Here is a 23,522-nt window from a genome sequence, read left to right as displayed (position 1 = left end):
TCGTCTCCACAATCCCTCTAGCCAAAATTTGCCATCAACAAATTCATCATCAATCCTCATAAGGAGGAAGAGATGGAACATCAAGCACAATGTCACACCCATGTCATGATGCGTGTCACATTCCAAACATTTGCACAGTAAAATAACAAAACTTGGCATGGTGTGGAGTACCTGTCACCTCAGGTGAGTGCATGTAGATGGTGCAAGGAGATTCTTCATCCTAACTATCCTCTAAATGACTTTAACACACTTTACACTACCCGGGGTCTCTCCCTGCCAATCCATTGGCCAACTTACACTATGGGTTCTAAAAACCAATTCCCATTGACCAATCTGTGGTGCTTCTCAATTTGGGGTCTCACTCCCCCGATTCATCTCCCGGTGCCCTTGCACAATTTCTGGGCTGAGACGTGTAGCTCTCCCAGCAGGTCTACCCTCCTGCACACCTCCACCACTGTAGTTGCCACCCGAGCTTACCTGCTCCTTAACCTAACCTATCTACTGGGGAAGGCCCCTCCTGGCTCTGTCACCCCTTGGTGCCCTCTGGCACTGGGCTACCCGGGTCCGTCCTCCGGATCCTCGGGCCCCATTCACAACTACCGGCTCCCAGAGCCCACCTGCGGCCTCACCTGGCCGACATCCTCACAGTGGTGGAGTGCCCAAACCAACTACACACACTAACAGGCTACACGCCCAGCCATTTCCACAACACTAATGCACCCATCCAAATACCATTCTCTCACCCGCACCACAGATGCCAATATCCAACCACAATTTACCTATACCCTCTACCTAACACTTACACTACCCGCCCCGGGTATCCGTGATGGGGGTCCACTCTTCCCCCATTCACACCTTCGCACCATCCACTCCACTCCACAATTTCCACCATACTCACTCCACGACCATCCATTCCAATACTCCATATATTCCAGACCATTTATTCCACACACCTGTTCCTCATTCACCTGTCGTTGCACACCTGCGCACTCTTACCTGGTGCCACCTGCACCCTCCTCCTCTTCCTGGACCATTTGGTCAGCACCACACCCATCACCATCACTCCCTCATACACTGCTCCATACACCTGTTCAGTTGCACACCTGTGCAATCACACTACTACTCACAATCACAATCAGTTACTCATACCCTGCTCAATACACTTTCGATCCTCACACACACGGCATCATCTCATCTAACTACTCCCCTCTGAAACTTGCGCTTCCCAGTCGCCCCTTTAATCTATTGCGCTCCCTCGTCATTATCATCCACACTAATCTACCTGCATCCCCACTACAGGTATCAGTCACTACCTAACCTTAACGTTACCTAATGTCAATCTCTAGGGCCCTACACATTATCCAAACCCTCCCTCGGTGAGCTTACACTGCCATAAACCCCATAAACTAGTGCTCCTTTGACACCCCGTTGTGAGGGATGACAGTGTTGCCATCCCACCACATCGGGGAGGTCCCACTATCAATTTTGCTCGTCCAAATTCCAACCAATCAAAAATTTTCTATTTACTGCCAATTCTACTCACTATTATAAATTTCGTATCAAATCACTATCACCATCATCACAGTCCGCTATATCCTAGCCTCGGTGCGTCATGACATCATTTGAAGCCGAGTAATGAATTCGGGTGGTTTGGTTGCCTGCAGGTTGAATCCGTCTGGCTTTCGGTTCAAGGGAGGTGGTTTGGTCGGGCCGAGATTCCACGCACCATCTCGGCGCGGTACCTTACGGTCCTGGGCCCGATGGCTCAATCTCCCCCGTTCGGAACCCCGTCCCCATGAGGGGGCACCGTTCCGCTTCCTCCCACTCGCCCTTGAACCGGACCGGTCGCCTCGCCCGCCAAGGCCCGGACTCGACCGTGCGGAGCGGGGCCAAGCCCGAATCGGCAACGACGCTTCGAAGAGAAACGACGCAGCTTCGATCCGCGCCGGGCCCTGCATCCAACAAAGCACACCGCGCCCCGAGTGCTCGCATCGGCTATCCGTCGCCCTAACCGCTAACCCGGTTACCGTCGATGCTTCACCTGCATGCTCGCACGCATACGCTACCCCTTTCACCCTCACCAAACCCGGCGTTCCAACGCCGTCCGTACATTCCACCAACGTACTCCCTGTTACACACCACACCTCTCGCGCACACTCACCGTTCGCACACTCTTTTAACACACCTCGCGCACCATCTTGCGCACTCTCCCTTGGTACGTACTCCGTACCACTCACCACCATGGGCGTGCACCCTTGCATCCACCCACTAACGCGCTCACATGGGCTCTCCCACACCCGTGCCATGACCAACTCAGGTGTGCTTCCTCGCACCCCTCAACCATTCCAAGCGTGCATTCTCGCACCCGCTCCACCACCAACTCACTCCTCGTGTCACACTCCGTACACCCCGACGTGCATTCTCGCTCGCACTCGGTTTCACTCCCACACTTTATAACACGCCCACTCGCCGACGCACACTTTTTTTTCACACGCGTGCCATTTCCACTCACACGGGACCCTTCACCAACGCCCGGGTGCCATATCGATCCCAAGCGTGCGAAAATTCTTTTGTCTCCAAACATCCTCTTACAAAATCTCCCCGCACAATACACAGCACGTCTCACCTTCGGGGTTCTTCTTCCTCCCTGCACCAAAACCTGCACACTCTTTATTTGGTTAGTGAGCACACCATTATGAGTTGAGCACCGACCTTGTACATTTTCCATTTCTCCCTGCAATTCCCGGGCTACCTCCGTCATCTCTTCAATTTTAATTCCCAGCACTTTTTCTTTATTCACCTCGACGACCGCTGGCTTTAATAAAACACCCTCCTCTACCTCAGCGGTCGCCGGCTGCTCCAAACCCCGTGTCGCGATTTCTACCCCGGTCCAGTTACCCGTGCTTTTCTCAACTTCGTTCACCCAGTGCTTCTTGACCCGCGTTACCTCGTCGTGCACCCTTGGGACCCCGCCCGACTCGCGCCTCATGTCCTCCATCATTTTTTTATTATCCCTTTTTGCCTCTGCTATCCGTTTTTCCACTTCACACCTGGATTCCTCCCTCAATTTTTCCAGATCACACCCGGATTCGTCTGACATGGCGTCCCTCTTCCAATTATACATTGACTCTTCCATAGAGGCCCTCATTTGTGCCAGAAAATGCACCCAGTTCATCGGCGCCACGGGCGCGACCGCTGCGGTCACGTGCGCGGCGCCATTTGGTGCTGCTGCAACCTCGTGCGCAAAGGCGCCATTTTGCGCGCCCGTAACCTCGTGCGCGAGAGCGCCATTTTGCGCGTCTGAAACCTCCGCAACCACATTGCCATTTTTCTCCTCCTCTCTTTCCTCCACATACATTTCCCCGAGGTCCTGGGTCGATTCTACCCCGTTTATCTCTCCCACCGACATCCCGTCGCCTTGACCAGCCATGGCGCGATTTCAAAATTCGGGTTTTTCTTTAAAAATAAAACAATTTCCAGCAGCTCGTAATTTTGAGCGCATTAAGCGCGCTTCGGGTCCGATCCGACACTCCTGACACCAATTGTTACTGCCAATAACACAATTGGTGTTCCAAAATTTGGGCTAAATAAATTTAGTCCTAGGTTCGAATCCCACCTCCTGACTACCAATTGTTACGGTCCGCGGATAAGGATGTTGTTTGCCGAGCGAAGGCACCGCGGCCGAACAGTTGTTCCCCGAATAAACGCGATTCACCCAAACGTTGGCCGTATCGCGCCACAGATATTCAATGTGGAAAAGACTAAGACGACGAATGCAAAGAAGAAGAAGAAGACGTACAGAAGAGTAACGGGGTTTATTATTATTTACACACACATAAGCAAAAAGAGCAGTCACGTTTATTTACAGGGGACATGAGACGCAGGTGACACAGTGAAAATTACTAGCTTATACAGACTTAGTTACTACCCAGGACAGCACGAACAAAACAAACTCACTTAGGCAAAATGGGGAACTTGCAGGCAGGAATGGCTGGAAAGGATGAGCAGGTGGGATCACAGGGCACAAGCAAGCAGGTCCACTCCGGGCGGGAAGCGGGGAGCCGGCAGCTCCTTGTAATCCGCTTTACAGCGCACGCCGGCAGCTCCTGGTATTCGGCTTTACAGCGCACACCGTCAGGGCTTCACGCGGCTGGTTGAAACGGGGCTGCACTCCTCTGTTGTATGTCTCATGTAGCTTGTTTCGTAAAAGCTCTTCGGCTTTCTCTTGGACCCTTTCTTTTGTCGTGTCCCTCTCCACGCAGCTCAGCTCGTATTTTTCTTCCTCTCACTTCCCTTCCAGTGCGGGTCTCTCCACGCAGCTCAGCTCAGCCTTTCTCTCACTTCTCTCCAGCTCATCTGCGATCTCAGCTCCCTTCTCGCATACCGTTAGCGCCGGTCTGACACGCCCTCTTCGGTTTCGGTAACGCCCTCTCCCCCGTGCTCTGTTTCGTGACCTTGTATGGTAATCCCACGGGCTTGTCTCCTTGTTTGGGCATCGCGCCGACGGCACGCCCCTCGTGGTGAGCCACGGGCTTGTTTCCTTATTTGGGCATGGGGCTGCACAGCCCCGCCCTTCGTGGCGCGCCCTGGGCTTGCCTCTCCCTGGCGACCCCGCCCCTCCTGTTCAAACAGAGCACGGAGCACATTTTCACTATAGCAGCGAATTGAGAGGGCGTGCACCCCATGCTTGTGAACTGCTTTACCCACAGATGGAGAGTTTGGCTGGGAAATGGAATTATTGAAGGGGAGCTATTCTCAATTGATTCGGTGCAATGGAGTGTCATTCTAATGGAAGACAAGGCCTTACTCTAAAACACATAATAAGATATAAGCTACTGAACAAGGGTTTTATCGTGTCCTGCAATGTGGTGTTTATGGAATTAACTACCGAGACGCCCTTTTTACCTTTATACAACTCTGGAGGCAGGAGGGGCCATATCCAACCAAGGTTACACAACAATTTACCACTACAATACACACAATCAAAAAAATGCCATCCTCATATCCGCAACAATATTATATTATATATTATATAAATTAATATATTATATAAATTATATATTTATATTATATTTATATATTATATATTATATATTATACATTATTTATATATTATATATTATATTTATATATTATATAAATTTATATATTATATAAATTATATATTTATATTATATATTATATTATATATTATATTATATTTATTCATATATTATATATTTATATATCTATCTATAATTCCAGTAATCTCTGTGTGTATGTGTGTGTGTGTGTCTGTGTGTCTGTGTGTCTGTGGCCGCTGTTTCTCGACAACTACCGATACCGGTCCGATATACTTGAAACTTGCCAGGTATATTGCTGGGGACCCGAGGATGTGCCTTTTCAAGGTTTGAAATTAATCGGACAAGTGGTTCCCAAGGTATGGTCACCGTACTCTCAAGCCGTTCGCTTTGGCTTTACGAATGGACCAAACCATTTCATGTAAATAGAGGGTGGGGTTCTGTGGTCGTTACTGGCTTTGCGAATGGACCAAACCATTTCATGTAAATAGAGGGGGGGGGGGGGTTCTGTGGTCGTTACTGCCACGTGGTTTCAAAGTTGTTTTTTTGCACGCACGTATGGGCAAGTTGTGTGATTATGTCTGAAAGGGGGAAACGTAACCACAGCACGAATAATGCTGAATGATACCTCATTTAAAAGGACTGAACCCAAAAGGGTAAAATTATTAAATAAATCTCCCACCACCCCCCCCTCCCCTCCCTTCCGATGCCTCCTCCTCCCCCCCCCCCCCCCAAGTCCTCTTCCTCCCACATATCTCCCGATGTCCCTGTTCTCTTCTGTTGTACTTGTGTGCTTCCCTCTCTCTCCCCATCTTGTCTCCCGCTCCCTTTATCTTATGTTTTATGTGTCAGTTTGTCTTTTTGTGATTAATGTTAGCTCTTACACGAGCCTCGATCTTGTATACAAAAATTTTTTTTAAAAAGAAGACTAAAAAAGGAATGAAGGAACTGTTCCCTCTTCTCCCCCCCGCCCCCACCCCTACTCCCGAAATTAAATTAACAACGAAACATCTTAAAAAAAAAAATTCACAATGTCGTAAGATGATTATATATTTACCGGCAATCAGATCAAAAATATGTGATGGACATACAAACATACATTACATTTTGAAGTTAGCTAAATTATCTCACCACCTGGATGGAAATAATAATGGCTCGAATAATTTTTGCCCATCGACGTCATGAATCATCATTTCGAGTCTCCAAATGATCCGTTGAGCCGTTTCAGAGGAGTCGGGAAAAACGAAAATATGTTAATGGGCCCACTGCTTGACTGACTGAAGGATATTTTTCTGGTTTTAATAGCTCATCTCTACTTCGTGATCATATGCGAGCTAAAACGAGGGGTGATAAGAGAGAAAAAGGAGGGTACGAGTGTTGGAATACAGGAGGGAAATGACGTTTGAAAGAGGTAGGTCAAGGAGGAAGTGGACATGGAGAATGTGGGATATTTAATCTATATTAAGCAAGTATTTAAGTAACATAATTGATTCATTCACAAAATCTAACCAGCTGTCCGATGTGCTTTGCAGAAGCACCGGTGACGTTTGAACGACGCCTGGAACCCATAGCAGCCAAGGAGGGAGACACGGTACATCTCCGCGTCCAATTGAGCCGTCCTGGAAACCATGTGATCTGGACCAGGAACGGGAGCCCGGTGTTGCCAATGGAGCACCTCTCAATGGAAATTGATGGCCGGGAGGTCTGCCTCAATATTCGTCAGCTAATTTTTGAAGATCGTGGTATCTATGCGTGTGAGACAAATCACGACCACACACGTGCCAGACTCAGTGTGGAACGTAAGTTTCCATTGGTAACTTAGTTTGCTAAATGAAAGTTAGTTCCCTGTCTCTTCATTGACAAAGTTTAGCAACACGTGCCTTGATTGTTCCTACTGAGCTCACATTTTCTGACATTTCCACCATATCTTTGTTTGTTTATTTCCTCTTCTTATCCTGGTAAATCCCCAAAAATCTTATTACGTCATTGTTGATGAAAGCAGTACTGTAATTTGAGTTATTCAAAATCTGTAATTTCAAGATCATTGGAATCTCTTGTAATGAAGTTGAGTCTATGGATCTTCTTCTCCGAAACTACAAATACAATTTTGCTGAAACTTGACCACAACCTTCATCACCTGTGATCTACTAAAGTTGGTTCACGGCATAAAATGGGAGGTTTTAAGGGGGTGTAACGGGGCTCTTGACCCCCCAAAATAGGTATTTTCTTTCTTCTGCGAAACTACACACAATTTTGATGAAGCTTGACCACATCAATCATTCAAGTTTGTTCACGATATTTAAAAAAATCATGGATTTGCCCCCCAAAATAGGTATTTACCTTCTTCTCCATTACATATTTTGTGGGTCATCCTTGCCTACCAATGGTTCCCTGGTTCTAACAGGTAAGCCCAGGGGCATTGGCACTATTTTTATTTTTGTCAGGAATGCATTCCCCTTTAATCATTAAGCCAATGGGATTCTGCGGCATGTGATGAGGGGTTGCTTGCCCCACCCCTTCCTCACTCCCCCCCCCCTCTCATAGCTCCTCTCATCCTCCCCCCTCCACCTCCAACCCTCCTCTTTCCCCCTCCTCTCACTTTCTCCCTCCCAGAATGTATAGAGATGTGTGGTGAGGCATCGCTCCCACCCCCTTCCTTGCTCTCCCCCCTTCCTTGTTCTCCCCCCTTCCTTGCTCTCCCCCCTTCCTTGTTCTCCCCCCTTCCTGGCTCTCTCCTCTCTCGCCTCACCCCCCTCCTGTCTCTCTCCCTCCCCAACCCCCTCCTCTCACACCTCTCTCTCTCCCCACTCTCTATCCCCTCCCTCCCTTTCTCCACTCCCCTCTCCCCTCTCTCTCTTCTCTCTCTCCCCTTCCTCTCTCCCCATCCCCCTTCCTCTCTCCCCATCCTCCTCCCTCTCTCCCCCACCCTCCTCCAGGCTCTGTTCCTCCCCAACCCCCTCCTCTCTCCTCTCTCTCTCTCCTCTCTCTCTCCCCTCTCTCTCTCCTCTCTCTCTCCTCTCTCTCTCCCTACTCTCTCTCTCTATCTCCCTACTCTCTCTCTCTCTCTCTCTCTCTCTCTCCTACTCTCTCTCTCTCCCTACTCTCTCTCTCTCTCCCTACTCTCTCTCTCTCTCTCCCTACTCTCTCTCCCCCCTACTCTCTCTCTCCCTACTCTCTCTCTCCCTACTCTCTCTCTCTCTCTCTCCCTACTCTCTCTCTCTCCCTACTCTCTCTCTCTCTCTCCTCTCTCTCTCCTCTCTCTCTCTCCTCTCTCTCTCTCTCCTCTCTCCTCTCTCTCTCTCCTCTCTCTCTCCCCTCTCTCTCTCCTCTCTCTCTCCTCTCTCTCTCCCTACTCTCTCCCTACTCTCTCTCTCTATCTCCCTACTCTCTCTCTCCCTACTCTCTCTCTCTCCCTACTCTCTCTCTCTCTCCCTACTCTCTCTCTCCCTCCCTACTCTCTCTCTCCCTACTCTCTCTCTCTCTCTCCCTACTCTCTCTCTCTCTCTCCCTACTCTCTCTCTCTCCCTACTCTCTGTACCCTCCCTCTCTCCTTTCTCTCTCCCCCTCCCTCTCTCTCTCGCTCCCACCCCCCTCCTTACACCTCTCCGTCCAGGAGTGTATAGCGACGTGTGGTGAGGCGTCTCTCCCCCCCACCCTTTCTTAGTATTCCCATCAGTGAAGCAACAGGTGGTATTTTGTCGTAAGAAATATACCTGAAAGTTCAATCTTTGATTACTCACTTCAGTGCTATATGTCTTGCAGCCCTCCTGATCCTTCTCGTAAAACCACTTGCACCACTGGAGATTTGTGAGCATGGCACAGCTTGTTTCCACCTCAAGCTCTCACATGCTGACGTGGCTGGTCATTGGTTAAAAAATGGCAGGCTATTGGAGCCAAGTAATACCTGCCTCATAGCCATGAGTGAAACTACGCATAGCCTTGCACTTTCAGACATCAGGCAATCGGATTCTGGCAGCATTATGTTCACCACCGAGATGTTGCAAACTTCGGCATACCTCACTGTGCTCGGTGAGATTACTCCTCTTAAATCTGACTTGCACAGTCTCCTCTCATCTTACTATAATTCACCAAATGTCCGTCCGTCTCTGTCCGTCCGTCCGTTCCCAGGTACCGCAAAAACGGCTGACCCGACCGCAACAAAATTTTGGGTGGGTAATCCTGGGACCCCCTGGAGTAAAATAGGCTATATTGTTTTTTCCAATTTCAGCTTTGGTCTCCAGCATTTTCAGGTTTGGACTCCTGCCTAACGTTATCATCCTGGGTACCGCAAAAACGGCTGCACCGATCGCAACGATACACCTCCATGCCCGTGGATTCCCACGGGTGACCCCACTAGTTATGAACAAAATGTGCTCTTTGGTTTGATTGTTTTAATCAAAAGTTTGTTATATTGGTATTCTTCTTCTCTGCCAACCACCACCCCCCCCCCCCCCCCCTCTCCCCCTCGTGCCGGTCCATACCTATCCCCTACTCCTCTAATATAATTAGCAATGCTCCCTAACTCTCTACAGTTCAGGTTTTAGAGAATGGCACGTTATTGTGGTGTTGTTAAGACATAAAACTAAAACTAGAACTGCACTTTACAACTGCTGGCAGTGATGACCGATCCTTCTCCGCCTTCCCGCTTTCATACAACCCCACTTTCATTGTACATGCTTTGATACAACCCCCCTTGGTGGATACAACCCCGATACACACACACACACACCTCCTGCCCCTCTCCACCCACCCACCCACACACACACACATGCACATCCCGCCCCCCCTCCACCCACACACACACACATATCCACACTTCCCCCCCCCCCCCCAACACACACACACACACATATTCCCCCTTCCACACACACACACACATCCCCCCCCCCCCCACACACACACATATCCATACACACACACACACACACACACACACACACACACACACACACACATCCCCCCCCCCCCCCACACACACACACATGCCCACATACACACACACACACACACACACACACACACACATACACATACACATACATCCCTCCCCCCCCCCCCACACACACACACACACCTCCCCACATACACACACACACACACACACACACACACACACACAACATCTCCACATACACACATACCCTCCCCCCCACCCCCCCCCACAGACACACACACACACACACCCACACTTTATAACAACCCCGCTTTCACATTAGTATTATTTTTCTCCATCAATTTATCCCTTTGATGCTCAAGAAATTTCATCCTGATGGGATGAAGTTTTGTACTTGTCAAATTATGACGTCATAATGGAGGCACATATGTCAAGGCTTATTCTCAATGGATAGTTCTTTACAATGAGATATGTCTCGATCATTTCCATGCAGCGCTTTTGGAGATATATCAGTGTAAATTTTTTTCACCTTTTCCAAGATGGCGGCCGTACTACGAGACCTGTGACGTCATAATTATCCTTAAAAAAAATTATTCATGCCCACTGCCCAGGCGCACCTGTGGTGAAAATTTCCTGTCAATCTGTGCAATGACTGCAGAAAAAGCGATTTTTATAAAAATAAACCTGAAAATCCCAGAGCCAGAATTATTGATGTGGCCTGGGAAGGCCAAGCGAGAGTGTTTCTTCTTCTTCACCCAATGACACCTTGTGGCTTCTCTGTGTGGATTGCGATCGGGTCAAAAAAGTCAGAATTTTGCCAAATCTGTTTTAGTCGTTTATTAATCCATTGTCCTTCTCAGCCATTGACAAATCAGAAATTAGAATTTTTTTTGAGGTTCAAATTACCCGTGAGATCGTGTCGAACGATGCCTGCATGTCTGTACTTGTGATAAATAATTAATTGCCCAAACTCGAGGACTCTTCTTCTTCATGCAATAACAACTTCTAGCTTCCAGACCGTACATCCAATCATCTTGAAATTTTTCACACTTGTTACTCTTCATGACCTCTACTATAGTATGAAGTTTCACGTCGATCAATGAAGCAGTTCAAGAGATATAAAAATGTTTTATATTTTCGTTTAATTAACGATATCTGCCAAACCACGTGACCTATCGCAAATTCCAAAAGGTAATTTTAGTAGACTGATATGCTGAACAAATCTGTGAAGGTTCCCCTCGATTGGATCAAAAATGAGGGAGGAGCTAGGTTTTAAAGGTGTATGCTTAAAAACGTCATAACTCTGAAACCATGTGACGCATGACGTCATGCTCGGTGACGTTTTTGTTTGTCATGGGTATGCGATTCTGCCTGCAAAGTTAGGCCTCAATCTGTTCAGGCATTTTGGAGAAAATGGGATTTTAGTGTTTTTTCAGGCTTTTCACTCAAAATAATATGGCGACCGAACCACATGACCTGTGTTGTCATAATTACGATTAAAATATTCTACAGACCGAGTCCCTCCTATGGTGAAAATTTGCTCTCAATCAGTCCAATTATTGCAGAGAAAATGGTTCTTTAAAGGAAATAAGTCATTAAAATGGCAGTAGCACATTGAGTCACATGGCCTGGTAAGAAAAAAATGTTGCGATTCTTCTTCTTTCAACAATAAAGACTTCTAGCTTCGAGACTGTACAACCAATCATGTTGAAATTTTACACACTTGTTCCGCTTGATGAGATCTACAATGCATTAAAAACTCAAGTCGATCAATGCAGTGGTTCAAGAGTTAGAAGTTTTTAAGGACTTTCCCTTCAATTATTTATTGCGGCCAAACCATGTGACTTACCAAAACGTCTCAAGTATTACTTAAACTTCCTACTATGACGAACATTTGTGTAAAGTTTCCACTCGATATCTTCACAAATTATGGAGAAGATAGCATTTATAGTTTATGCTTAAAAACTTCATAACTCTGAAATCATGTGATGCATGACGTCATGATCACTGAACTTTTTGTTCGTCATTGGTATGCGATTATGCATGCCAAGTTTGGGCTCGATCTGTTCAGCCGTTGTGGAGAAAAAGCGGTTTTCGTGTTTTTCACGAAAAACAATATGGCGGCCAAACCATGTGACATATGACTTCGAAATTTTTTGCATTCTGAGTTTTATTTAACTATGGATCTGGGGAAAAAATATCATTTTTGTGGGAGCAAAGATGTGTTTGACAAATTCTAACCTCTTAACATTAGCATTTTTGATATACCAAATAAACATGTTTTATGGTCCCATTGCAGAGTTATTTAGAATGAGCCATTACTCAAATTTTTCCATTGAGCTGTTTCGGAGATATAGAGGGGCAAAGCTGAAGGTGTTTTACAAGATGGTGCCCATACCACGTGACCTATGACGTCATAATTAGCATTGAAAAGTTATACGTGCCTAGCCAATCATTTGATGAAAATTTCCTGTCAATCTGACCAGTGGTTGCTGAGAAACTTAATTTTAAAGTTTTCGGAGGTGCAAAATAGGGTGGAAGAATAATAATAAGAAAAACGATCGCAGAAATAAAAGGTATTCCCATACAATATAATTGTATGGGAAACCTAATTAAAAACTTCCTTTTTGCCTTTGATGGCACAGTCTGCAGTTCCTGTTTAACCATCATAACGCTTAAATAACTGGCAATTATAGAGCCTGGTGGTGGCTTAGTGGTTAGGGTGCCGGCTTGGGATCCTAGGATCCTGGGTTCGAATCCTGGCCAATTGCTGAATTAACACCAGGGGGGTTGACTCAGCCTGTCATCCTTCTGTGGTCGGCAAATTGAGCACCAGCTTGCTGAGATGAATGATCATGGTGTGTACCCCAGTTTAGAATAGGTACACTGTACCCTGCGCATGGCAAGAGCGTGAACCAAGGGTTGGCGTCAGGAAGGGCATCCAGCCATAAAAACATTGCCTCAAACAGGGAACCATGATTGTCATGGGGCCCGCAAGGCTAACCCCTGCTCTAGGGGGGAAAATGGCCTTAAAACGATCATTCATTCATTTCATTCATAGAGATTTTAGTTAATTTCTCTGCGATGGTGCAACATATTTTTGTGACCCAGAAAAATCTGGGGGAAGTGGACACAAAGGGAAGAGGGTACAAGACTATAAATGAGGTGCTGGAGCATAAATAGGCCACCGACCTGTCTGTAATGCGGGAGTAATAGGACGCAATGGTGTCCATGGCGTCGAGGCGAGTAAAGTGTGAAGCAGGAGCACCAGGCCAAAAGTGAGAGCAATACTCTATCGAGAAACGGATAAAGACCTTGTGCGTTGTTCGAAGTTTTAATTTGCCAAGAAAAGACTTGGCACAATGGAGGATGCGTAGTTGGTGGCTGCTTTCAAGACCAACTTCAATAGATATGTGATTTGCCAAAGAAAGATCATAGCCCATGTTGATTGAGACCCAAAGGTATGGAGTGTCTGAACTGCTCTTAGTGGTGTCTCAAGGAAGGAGACGGGAGGAAAGTTGCACGTAGACAATGATAAATGAATAGTAAAGAGATGGATTCAAGTAAGTAAAATGGGATGGCTGGGGCCTCTACTTGCCCCTAATGTGCACCGACAACCAGGAGCTTAATGTACATGTATTGCATGTAGGATGACAACAGTACAAATCACGCATCAGTGTACCTTTACATAAATTACAAGGACATTAATAGACAATTGACAAACACACAAGCTAAATGGGATTTGTACCCGCATTCTTTGCATCATGAGCTTGGGCTTCAGATGGAACACAGATAGGCCTACCTGAATGGGAACAGAGCATAGAAGGGGCACCCTAAAACAGGCTGACCCTAAAGGTTTTTTGTTTTTAATTAAAACTTTGCCTCTCACATTATTATTAAACTCAACACACATATAATTGTTTATGAGAATTGAGAATAAAACATTTTCATCTCAAATGCAACATACTGATTATGTCCTCTGGTGTGCTATGTCCTAGAGCCACCAGTTCATATTTTGCGTCCATTGCAAAACTTAGAAGTGCCTGAGAAAAGTCGTGTACTTCTGGAGTGTGAAGTCTCCAAAGAATTGGTTGACGTGGATTGGTTTAAGGTATGACATTCACCTATTGGTCTAGTTACCTCTGCCACCGAAGGGGGATGGAGGTTATATATTTATTCACCCACGTTTGTTACTTGCAAAAATAGAAGATTTATCAAGTATATTGTTTGGTCACATGTGTTATTCTATCTGTTTCTCTGTCTGTCTATTTGTCTGTCTGTTTGTTTGTCTGTTTGTCTGTATGTCAATCGCCTGAAGGTCACAATTTCAAGCCGATCTTCACGAAACTTCACCAAATGGTAGAGTTGGTCATAAGGAAGAAGCCTATTGATTTTGAGGTCAAAAGGTCAATATCGGCCAAAGGTCAAATTTCTAAAATCCTCAATTTTCATCTGATTGACTTGAAATTTTGAGCAGTATTTGCACATTTGGTCATTAGATTCAACCACCAATTATATTTCGTGGGGCACACCTACCGTATAAATGATTTCTCTTAATATGAATCGCAAAGACATCAGTAGACAATGGACAATCCCTGGGCTTGTGTAGCCCGTGGTTCAAACAAGAGCTCTAAACAGGCCAATCCATTCACGTGCTAAATAATCCGAGGATGGATTGTGGGCAATATTGCCCGGTGAAGTTTAGGGATGTGTGCTGTGCACAGGGTGATGAAAAACTCCATCATGGAGAGAAATTCCGACTCCTTATACAAGGCCAGCGGCACTGCGTTCTGCTACCTCGTTGTGAGTACACAGATGCTGGGACATACAAGTGTCGTGTCGGAGAATTTGAGACATCTGCGCAGCTCATTGTGCGCGGTAAGTATACGGTTATGTACCTGTTGATGTTGAATCTTTCTCAACTTTTTTTACACATCCTCAAAAATAAAATTCATTACCTGGTGATAAATACTGTACTTAATTGATGTTAAATGTTGTTTTTGCTTTCCATGGTTTTGTTTCCAGTATAATATGTGCATTTTTTTATCAGGGGTTGTTAATAATTTTGTTGCTTGTGAGAGTAGAGGAACCTTGGGGTGCATTAGGACAATGATTGCATTGAGACAACTCCTCCAGTAGCTAGTCCTGGCCAATGATATTGAGTGGCAACATGTTGACCACCTACTTACATCAAAACTTTCTAAATGCCAATATGTTTTTGTTTTTTTGTATACAGAATCGAGGCTCGTGTAAGAGCTAACACATTGAACATGAAATCATGCACAGACACATAAAACATACATTGAAGGGAGCGGGAGACAAGAGGGGGAGATAGAGGGAAGCACACAAGCACAACAGTAGAGAACAGGGACGTCAGTAGATCTGTGGAAAGGGGAGGGCTGGGGAAGGAGGGAGCGGTACATGGTATAAAGCAAATGAACACTATTAGGAATTTCGGGAAAGAAGATGGTGATGGAAAGAGGCGGATCTGGGGTGTTTTAACGGGGGTAGAAAAGATCAAGGTTTTAGATGGGGTTTTGGATCAAGGTTTTGGATAAGAGATTGTGGTGAACAGCTGTATTAAAGACCTGGAGGGAGGAGAGGGATTGAAGAGAGTCAGGAAGATCGTTCCAGAGGCGGGAGAAAAGAGAGTGAAGATGAGCAGAGAGTCTTGATTTTGGCAGTTTCACCAGAAGAGGGTTGCTGGCAGATCTTGAGTCCTGCAGGAATATTTGTGGGACAGAGCACAGAAGGAGCAGGGGGAGCAAGGCTGGAGAGGAGTCGGTAGAGGACAGAAAGACCACCAAACCTGCCTGCGGTGAAAGAGAGATTGAAATGCAGGACCTCAGAATCAGCTTCATCACGGGAGATTCCAATGATTCTGAATGTTTTGGTTTCAACCACGTGAAGACGAGCTAGGTGTGAGGCAGGAGCACGAGCCCAGAGGGAAGAGCAGTATTCCAATGAGCTGCAGATGAAAGCTTTGTATGTGGTGAAGAGCTCAGAAGTGCCCAGAAAAGACCACACGACATAGGATGCCCAGTCGGCGACTGGCTTTGGGGGCCAGCTTGGAAATGTGGTTTTCCCAGGAAAGATCATGGCAGATAGTGAGACCCAAAAGCTTGAGTGACAGAACTTCTTGGAGAGAATTGTTCAGAAAGTAGATGGGAGGGTTATCCAGATGGTCTTTTCGGAGAGACAAAGTGAGGGTGTGAGATTTGTCAGGATTGAAAGACATGTTCCGCTTGTTTGACCAGTTTGTGATTTTGTCCAGGTCTGCAGAGAGTGAAGAGGCTGCTGCCTGCCGTTCTGAGGGTTGAGATATGGAGCGACAGAGAGTGGAGTCATCAGCAAAGAGATGGAGATGATTTTCCAGAGAGTCGGAGAGATCATTAATGAAGATCAGAAAAAGTACAGGGCCCAGCACACTGCCTTGAGGACCTCCAGCCTGAACAGGAAGGGGAGATGAGAGAAATCCATTCAGGGCCACACGTTAACTGCGACCAGAGAGGACGTCTGCAGGCCATGCGTGGAGGTTTCCATGGATACCATAGGAGGAGAGTTTGGTGAGCAGAGCGGTGTGCCAGACCATATTGAAGGTACTTGATATGTCAAGGGAGACAGCTCTGATTTCCTGTTTGGCATTGAGGACCTCCATCCATTGTTGATACAGCAGAAGCAACATGTCCAGAGTAGAATGACCTGGTCTGAATCCAAATTGATGATCCGAGATCAAGCCATTGGAGAAGAGGAAGGATTTGATGTCAGAAGCGATAATGGATTCCATGATCTTGCTAATTATTGGGGGCAGGCTGATTGGTCTGTAGTTGCAAGGATCTGTTTTTGCACCTTTTTGTGTAAAGCGGTGATGTTGGCTGATTTTGAAGCAGATGGCAGATGACCTTGAGCAAAAGAGAGGGTGATGAGAACAGAGAGAGGGTGAGGTAGAGCGGCAGAGCAGGATTTTAGGACCCGTGGGCTGATGCCGTCTGGTCCAGTTGCCGAATCATAGTCGAGATTTGACAGAAACTTCTCCACCTTGTCAGGAGAGAAGGACACAGAGTCCAGAAACAGCTGTGTCGACTGGGTAAGGTGGGTTCAGAGAGAGATGGGTTTGGGACACAAGACTTTGAGGCAAACACAGAGTTGAGTCTTTTGGCTTTGTCATGTGCGGTGTCAGCTGTGTAGCTGTTTGAGGTAAGTGAGGGGATGGAGGGGGAACAAACACCGGAAACAGATTTGACCAGACGCCACCAGGATTTGGAGGAGGGAGACAGGTTTGAGAGTTCAGTCTTGAGAGTTGAGAGATATTGTTTCCTGGCTCTCCTGAGGGTAGACACACACTTGTTCCGAGCTTTGTGAAAGGAATGGAAATTGCCTTCAGTTGGATTAGCCTTCCAAGAGGCGAAGGCAAATTGTTTCAGGGCAACTGCCTCACCACAAGATTCAGTGTACCATGGATGGGAGGAAGGGTATGACAACTGAAGAGGAGATGGGATAAATCTGTGCATGATAGAGAGCAGTTTACTTTGGAAGAATTCCGAAGAAGAGTTGATGCCAGAGGCAGTCGAGATGGGAGACCAGTCCAGATGATTAATGAATGCTTGAAGACCATGCCAGTCGGCCTGAGTGAAATGCCAGACTCGTTGACGCTGAGGAGGCCCTCTCAGAATGGCCAGAGTGATGTCCACTTTAACGAGGAAATGATCAGATGAACCGATTGGAGCAGAAAAAGATCAGCAGCCATTTGTAGGAAAGTTTGTCATAACCAAGTCTACAAGAGAAGATACTCCGTTGACTGAGATCCGGGTTGGGAAATTGACAGATTGTGTCAGTCCCAGTTGGTCGCAGAAGTCCTTTGCTGAGGTGTGGTGGCTGGAGGTACCCTCACCCAGCCAGCCGGCATGATAAAAGTTGAAGTCGCCACTTATGAGGAAGAGAGAGTTGGGATGAGTGGATAGAAGTTGGTCCGTGTTGTCAGACAGCGAGATGTAAATGGAGTCATCACCGTTTGGAGGACGGTACAGAACACATATGAACAAAAGGTGGGAGCGGAGGGGAAGCCGTAGCCAGAGGTATTCCTGGGGGTGGGTGGAGAGAGGGCAGTGCAAGGACTGCGAGGAAGAGAGTTTTTGACAAAGATAGCAACCCCACCACCAGGTCGACGCTCAGGTCTATCATACTCAGGAGCGCTCAGGAGGGATTAACCAGGAAGAGATTTTAAGGAATTAGAGACATCTTGAAAAAGGAAAGTTTCTGTTAAGCAGATTAAGTCTGGTTTAAATTTAATATCATTTCATATCAGTAACATCACTAACAATATTTAATTTAATATCAGTTTTCATTTAATATCAGTAACAATACATTTCCATTTGATACCATTGGCAAAGAATTGGCTCGAGGAGATATCACAATGCACCCCAGTTTCTCCTGCATGCATGATAGCCTATAAAACTGGGGAGATCATTGTCCTTAAAGTGAAGTTATAACATGAATGAGGCCAAGTATGGCTTCTGACACAACAGCTGTCTATACAACTTAACACGGAGTTTGTCCAAGGCTGAAAATGCCCTACCCCGAGTCCCGTATTCCAAATCACCGAGCATGTGAATTGGCTTTGGATCATCATGCTGAAGTCAGAGTAGTTCCTCTGGACATCTTAAAGGCTTTTGACAAAGTGTGGCAGAAGAGTTTCATCCACAAGCTAAAATCATATGGTATTTCATCTTGATGCCAAGAAAACCAATGCCGCCAAGATCATTGGAATATCCCGTGATGAAACTGAGTCTATGGGCCTACTACTTTCACATTGCAAACAGGTCGGTGGTCTCTCGTCTTCTACCACATCCTTTCTGATCTTGCACCTACTACTTTTTCCGTGCCATTTCCCCTCTACCACCCACTCCACCTTCCCCCCATTTCTGCAGGGCTGACAAGACCCTCCAGGTCTTCGAGGCAGCTGTTCTCCACCATCTCAGATCACTCCCCATCCACAAATATTGGGGACGCCTCTTTGTAGTGGTTGTACCCTGACTTGCGGGCTCTATCTTCCCCCTTTCTTCCCTGCTGCCCGGATTTGTCAGGGCAGCGCGGTCACTGTGAGAGTGCCGATCAGTCTCCATGGATCGCTTCTTCTTGTCTCTTCTTTCTCTCTCTTTCTTTATTTCTTTCTTTCTCTCTCTATAACTCTGTCGTGTCCCTGCTTCATGAAGGTGGAGGTACCATCCTGGATGTGGGGGATCTTTGGGTCACTCCTGCAAGATTGATCGGCTATCTCCGTGCTGCGGGCTTGTTCGAGAGAACTGTCTGGGGCTATACAATAACAACAACAATAGCAACTCCCCATCCAAAACCATGATCTTTTTCGCTCCCCATTAACCCTCCCCAAACCCACCTCTTTTCCAGGTTTCCTGCTTTTCCTTCCTGAGAATTTGTGGCTACATGCATATTGTCCAACCCCTGTTTTGTCCTCTTGCCCTCATTTTCCCTCCATTCCCTATTTCTCCAAGTTTCCTTCTGTTTTGTTCCCCATCCCCACTATTGGTGTGTCATCCCTCTCCCCCACTCTCTTTCTACTGTTCCTTTTGTTCTGTTAAGCCCTGATCCGTTACTATGTTCTCACTCTTCCAAGAGCCTCGACATTGTATATAAAAAAGTGTTCCCACACAGAATCAATATCAGGTGCTGTGAAGATGATGGCCCAATCCTCTTGTGAGAGGGCAGATTGAATACCCTGCCAGTTGTTTTTTGCAAACCGCCAATATCCTGCATTGTCGAGGTTATTCACTCATAATCAGGGAGATATAGGTCTTGACAACAAATTGGTCAAAAGAGACAATAGGAGCAGAAGAGGAACAACAAAGATTGGATGGAAAGTTAGTCATTACTTGGTCCAATAGGGAGGATGTACCACTAGGATAAATCCGGAATGGCAAGTTTACAGATTGGGTCATACCAACGGAGTCGCAGAAGGCCTTTGCTGAAATATCATGGCTGTCTGTTATCGAACCAACACTCAGCCAGATGATATGGCGGTGACCATTGAAATAGTCACAGATGAGAAACAGAGAGTTCAGTTGGGTGATTAGGAATTGATATAGAGTCATCGTCATTGGGTGGCCAGTAAACCGAACAGACCAACATAAGGTAGTTTCAGCAGTCTGACGTTGGAAGTGAAAAATGTTGTAAGTGAACGACGTAAGTGAACAACGTTGTAAGTCAACGACGTAAGTGAACAACATTGTAAGTGAATGACATAAGTGAACAACGTCTAAGTGAAGAAAGCTGTAAATGAACAACGTTGTAAGTGAACGACGTAAATGAACAACGTTTAAGTGAACGACGTAAGTGAACAACGTTTAAGTGAACGACGTAAGTGAACAACGTTTAAGTGAAGAAAGCTATAAATGAACAACATTGTAAGTGAACGACGTAAGTGAACAACGCTGTAAGTGAACGACGTAAGTAAGTTGTAAGTGAGAAACGTTGTAAATGAACAAAGTTTGAAGTTAACAATGCTGTAAATGAAGAGTGCTGTAAATGAACAACATTGTAAGTGAAGAGCGCTGTAAATGAACAACATTGTAAGGGAATAACGTTGTAAGTGAAGAATGCTGTAAATGAATGACATTGCAAGTGAATGATGTAAGTGAACAACATTGTAAGTGAACAACGTTGTAAATGAACAACGTTGCAAATGAACAACGTTGTAAAGGAACAACGTTGTAAGTGAACAATGTTGTAAATGAGCAATGTTGTAAATGAACAACGTCATAAGTGAACAACGCTGTAAATGAACAACATTGAAAGTGAAAAATATTGTAAATGAACAATGTTGTAAATGAACAATGTTGTAAATGAACAACGTCATAAGTGAACAACACTGTAAATGAACAATGTTGTAAATGAACAATGTTGTAAATCAACAACGTCATAAGTGAACAACGCTGTAAATGAAGAGCGCTGTAAATGAACAACATTGTAAATGAACAATGTTGTAAATGAACAACGTCATAAGTGAACAACGCTGTAAATGAACAACATTGTAAGTGAACAACATTGTAAATGAAGAATGTTGTAAATGAACAATGTTGTAAATGAACAATGTCAAAAGTGAACAACGCTGTAAATGAACAATGTAAATGAACAATGTTGTAAATGAACAATGTCATAAGTGAACAATGCTGTAAATGAACAATGTTGCAAGTGAACAATGTTGTAAATTAACAACATTCTAAGTGAACAACATTGTAAATGAACAATGTTGTAAATGAACAATGTTGTAAATGAACAATGTTGTAAATGAACGTCATAAGTGAACAATGCTGTAAATGAACAATGTTGTAAGTGAACAACATTGTAAGTGAGCAACGTTGTAAATGAACAACGTTGTAAATGAACAACGTTGGAAGCGAACAACGCTGTAAATGAAGAGCACTGTAAATGAACAACATTGTAAATGAACAACATTGTAAGTGAACAACATTGTAAATGAACAATGTTGTAAATGAACAATGTTGTAAATGAACAACATCATAAGTGAACAACACTGTAAATGAACAATGTTGTAAATGAACAATGTTGTAAATGAACAACGTCATAAGTGAACAACGCTGTAAATGAACAACATTGTAAGTGAACAACATTGTAAATGAACAATGTTGTAAATGAACAACGTCATAAGTGAACAACGCTGTAAATGAACAACATTGTAAATGAACAACATTGTAAATGAACAATGTTGTAAATGAACAACGTTGGAAGTGAACAACGCTGTAAATAAAGAGCGCTGTAAATGAACAACGTTGGAAGTGAATAACGTTATTGTACGAAACAAACTGAAAGCGAATATACTGGATACTTTAATATCGTTTATCATTGTTGATAGTATCAATGTTTCTGCCATTAAACTGGCCTTTGTTTGTTTTGTGTTTTTTAAAATAAACTGAACTGAAACTTCTACGACAGTACAAGTGTAACACGTGATTAAATCTATATAAATAAAAAATTACTCTGCGTTTGGAAATTTCTTTGTCCCAATATAATTTCTGACATAATATTCTGTATTTACAGCAAGGGATGTGAGTATTGTGCGTGGGTTAGAACCAGTTGATATCGCTGAGGGGGAATCTGTGACCTTTTCCTGTGAAATATCCGACGATGACGTCAAAGTGACATGGTTCCAGAACGACAAGCGAGTGAAGACTCGGGAGGGAGTCCGAATTCGACACCAGGGTACGTGGGCGTACCTTGCCTTCTTGCAGCTGCAATGCTACTATTTGGAGGAGCCAGGAGGGTATCGTTTTCCATGTATTAGATGAGTGCAGCTATTTACGCACATGTATCTAAGTGTTCTTATGTTCATCCTCTGTCAACTTCACTTTCATGAACATTCCTGTTATGAAACAATTTTTTGGCATTATGATATTTTTCAGAAAGAGAACCTACAGAAAGAGCAAAAGAGATGAGCTAGTGGCATGTGATATGTGTATGAGATCATGGAATATGACATACAGTCATGTGAAAAAGTAAGTACAACCCATGTACAGTTTGACTTTTGCAACATATTTAAACATACAGCTATTTGATCTTCATTTCAACAATATTGATCGATAAAGGTGATATAATATAACAAATATCATGAAACATTTACATTTTGTCGTCCATTGTATAATTTAAATAAACATAAATGCAAATTTCGCGTGTGGAAAAAGTAAGTACACCCCTACATTTATCACGACTTCAAATACCTAAAATTAGAATCAGGTGAACCAGCTCAAGTGCAAATGATTAGAACATCGTTAGTGAGGATCTTGGAGGAACCTGTTTTATTTAAACCTCAGACATTTAGTTTGGTTTGCTCTTTGTTGTTGAAGTGTGTGGAGTCACCATGCGTAGATCAAAAGAGCTCTCTGAGGCCTTCAGAAAGAAGGTTATAGATGCCTACGAGTCTGGGAAGGGATTTAAAAAGATCTCCAAACAATTTGAAATCAATCATTCGACTGTCTGGAAGATCATCTACAAGTGGAGAAGATTCCAAACAACTGCCAACTTGTTCAGGCCAGGCCGCCCCAGCAAGTTCAGCCCGAGAGCAGATCGCAAGATGCTGAAAGAAGTCTCGAAGAACCCCAGAATGTCATCACGGGACCTACAGGTAGCTCTTGCCACTGCTGATGTCAAAGTGCACGAGTCTTCCATTAGAAAGAGGCTGACAACATTTGATCTACATGGAAGGTGTGCCAGGAGGAAACCTTTGCTGTCCAGAAAGAACATCAGGGCAAGACTAAAGTTTGCCAATGAACACCGAGGCAAAGACCAGCACTTCTGGAACAATGTGGTCTGGACAGATGAGTCAAAGGTAGAGCTATTTGGCCACAATACCAGAAGACATGTTTGGCGAAAACCAAAGACAGCATTTGACCACAAGAACCTGATACCAACAGTAAAGTATGGTGGTGGAAATATTATGGTTTGGGGGCAGCTTCGCTGCATCAGGGCCTGGGCAGCTCACCATCATAGAATCCACTATGAATTCTTCATTGTACCAGAGGGTGCCTGAGGATAATGTG

At 45.0% G+C, this 23,522-nt stretch overlaps 1 protein-coding gene across 1 annotated transcript in view; it reads left to right on the top strand.

Annotated features, from left to right (window-relative positions):
- Positions 1 to 23,522, top strand: part of LOC144893027 (obscurin-like protein 1) — a 73,382-nt gene that overhangs the window by 42,084 nt on the left and 7,776 nt on the right. Inside the window, exons 4-8 of the mRNA XM_078782524.1 lie at positions 6,593 to 6,859; positions 8,823 to 9,089; positions 13,953 to 14,065; positions 14,679 to 14,832; positions 22,027 to 22,188. Coding sequence (XP_078638650.1) covers positions 6,593 to 6,859; positions 8,823 to 9,089; positions 13,953 to 14,065; positions 14,679 to 14,832; positions 22,027 to 22,188 — 963 coding nt within the window. The remainder of the gene's footprint in view (positions 1 to 6,592; positions 6,860 to 8,822; positions 9,090 to 13,952; positions 14,066 to 14,678; positions 14,833 to 22,026; positions 22,189 to 23,522) is intronic.

The sequence above is a fragment of the Myxine glutinosa genome, chromosome 7, assembly GCF_964187855.1.
Source record: "Myxine glutinosa chromosome 7, kmMyxGlut1.1, whole genome shotgun sequence".
Taxonomy (NCBI): Eukaryota; Metazoa; Chordata; class Myxini; order Myxiniformes; family Myxinidae; genus Myxine; species Myxine glutinosa.
The sequence above is the reverse complement of the archived record's forward strand: the minus strand, read 5'-3'. Positions and strand labels throughout refer to the sequence as shown.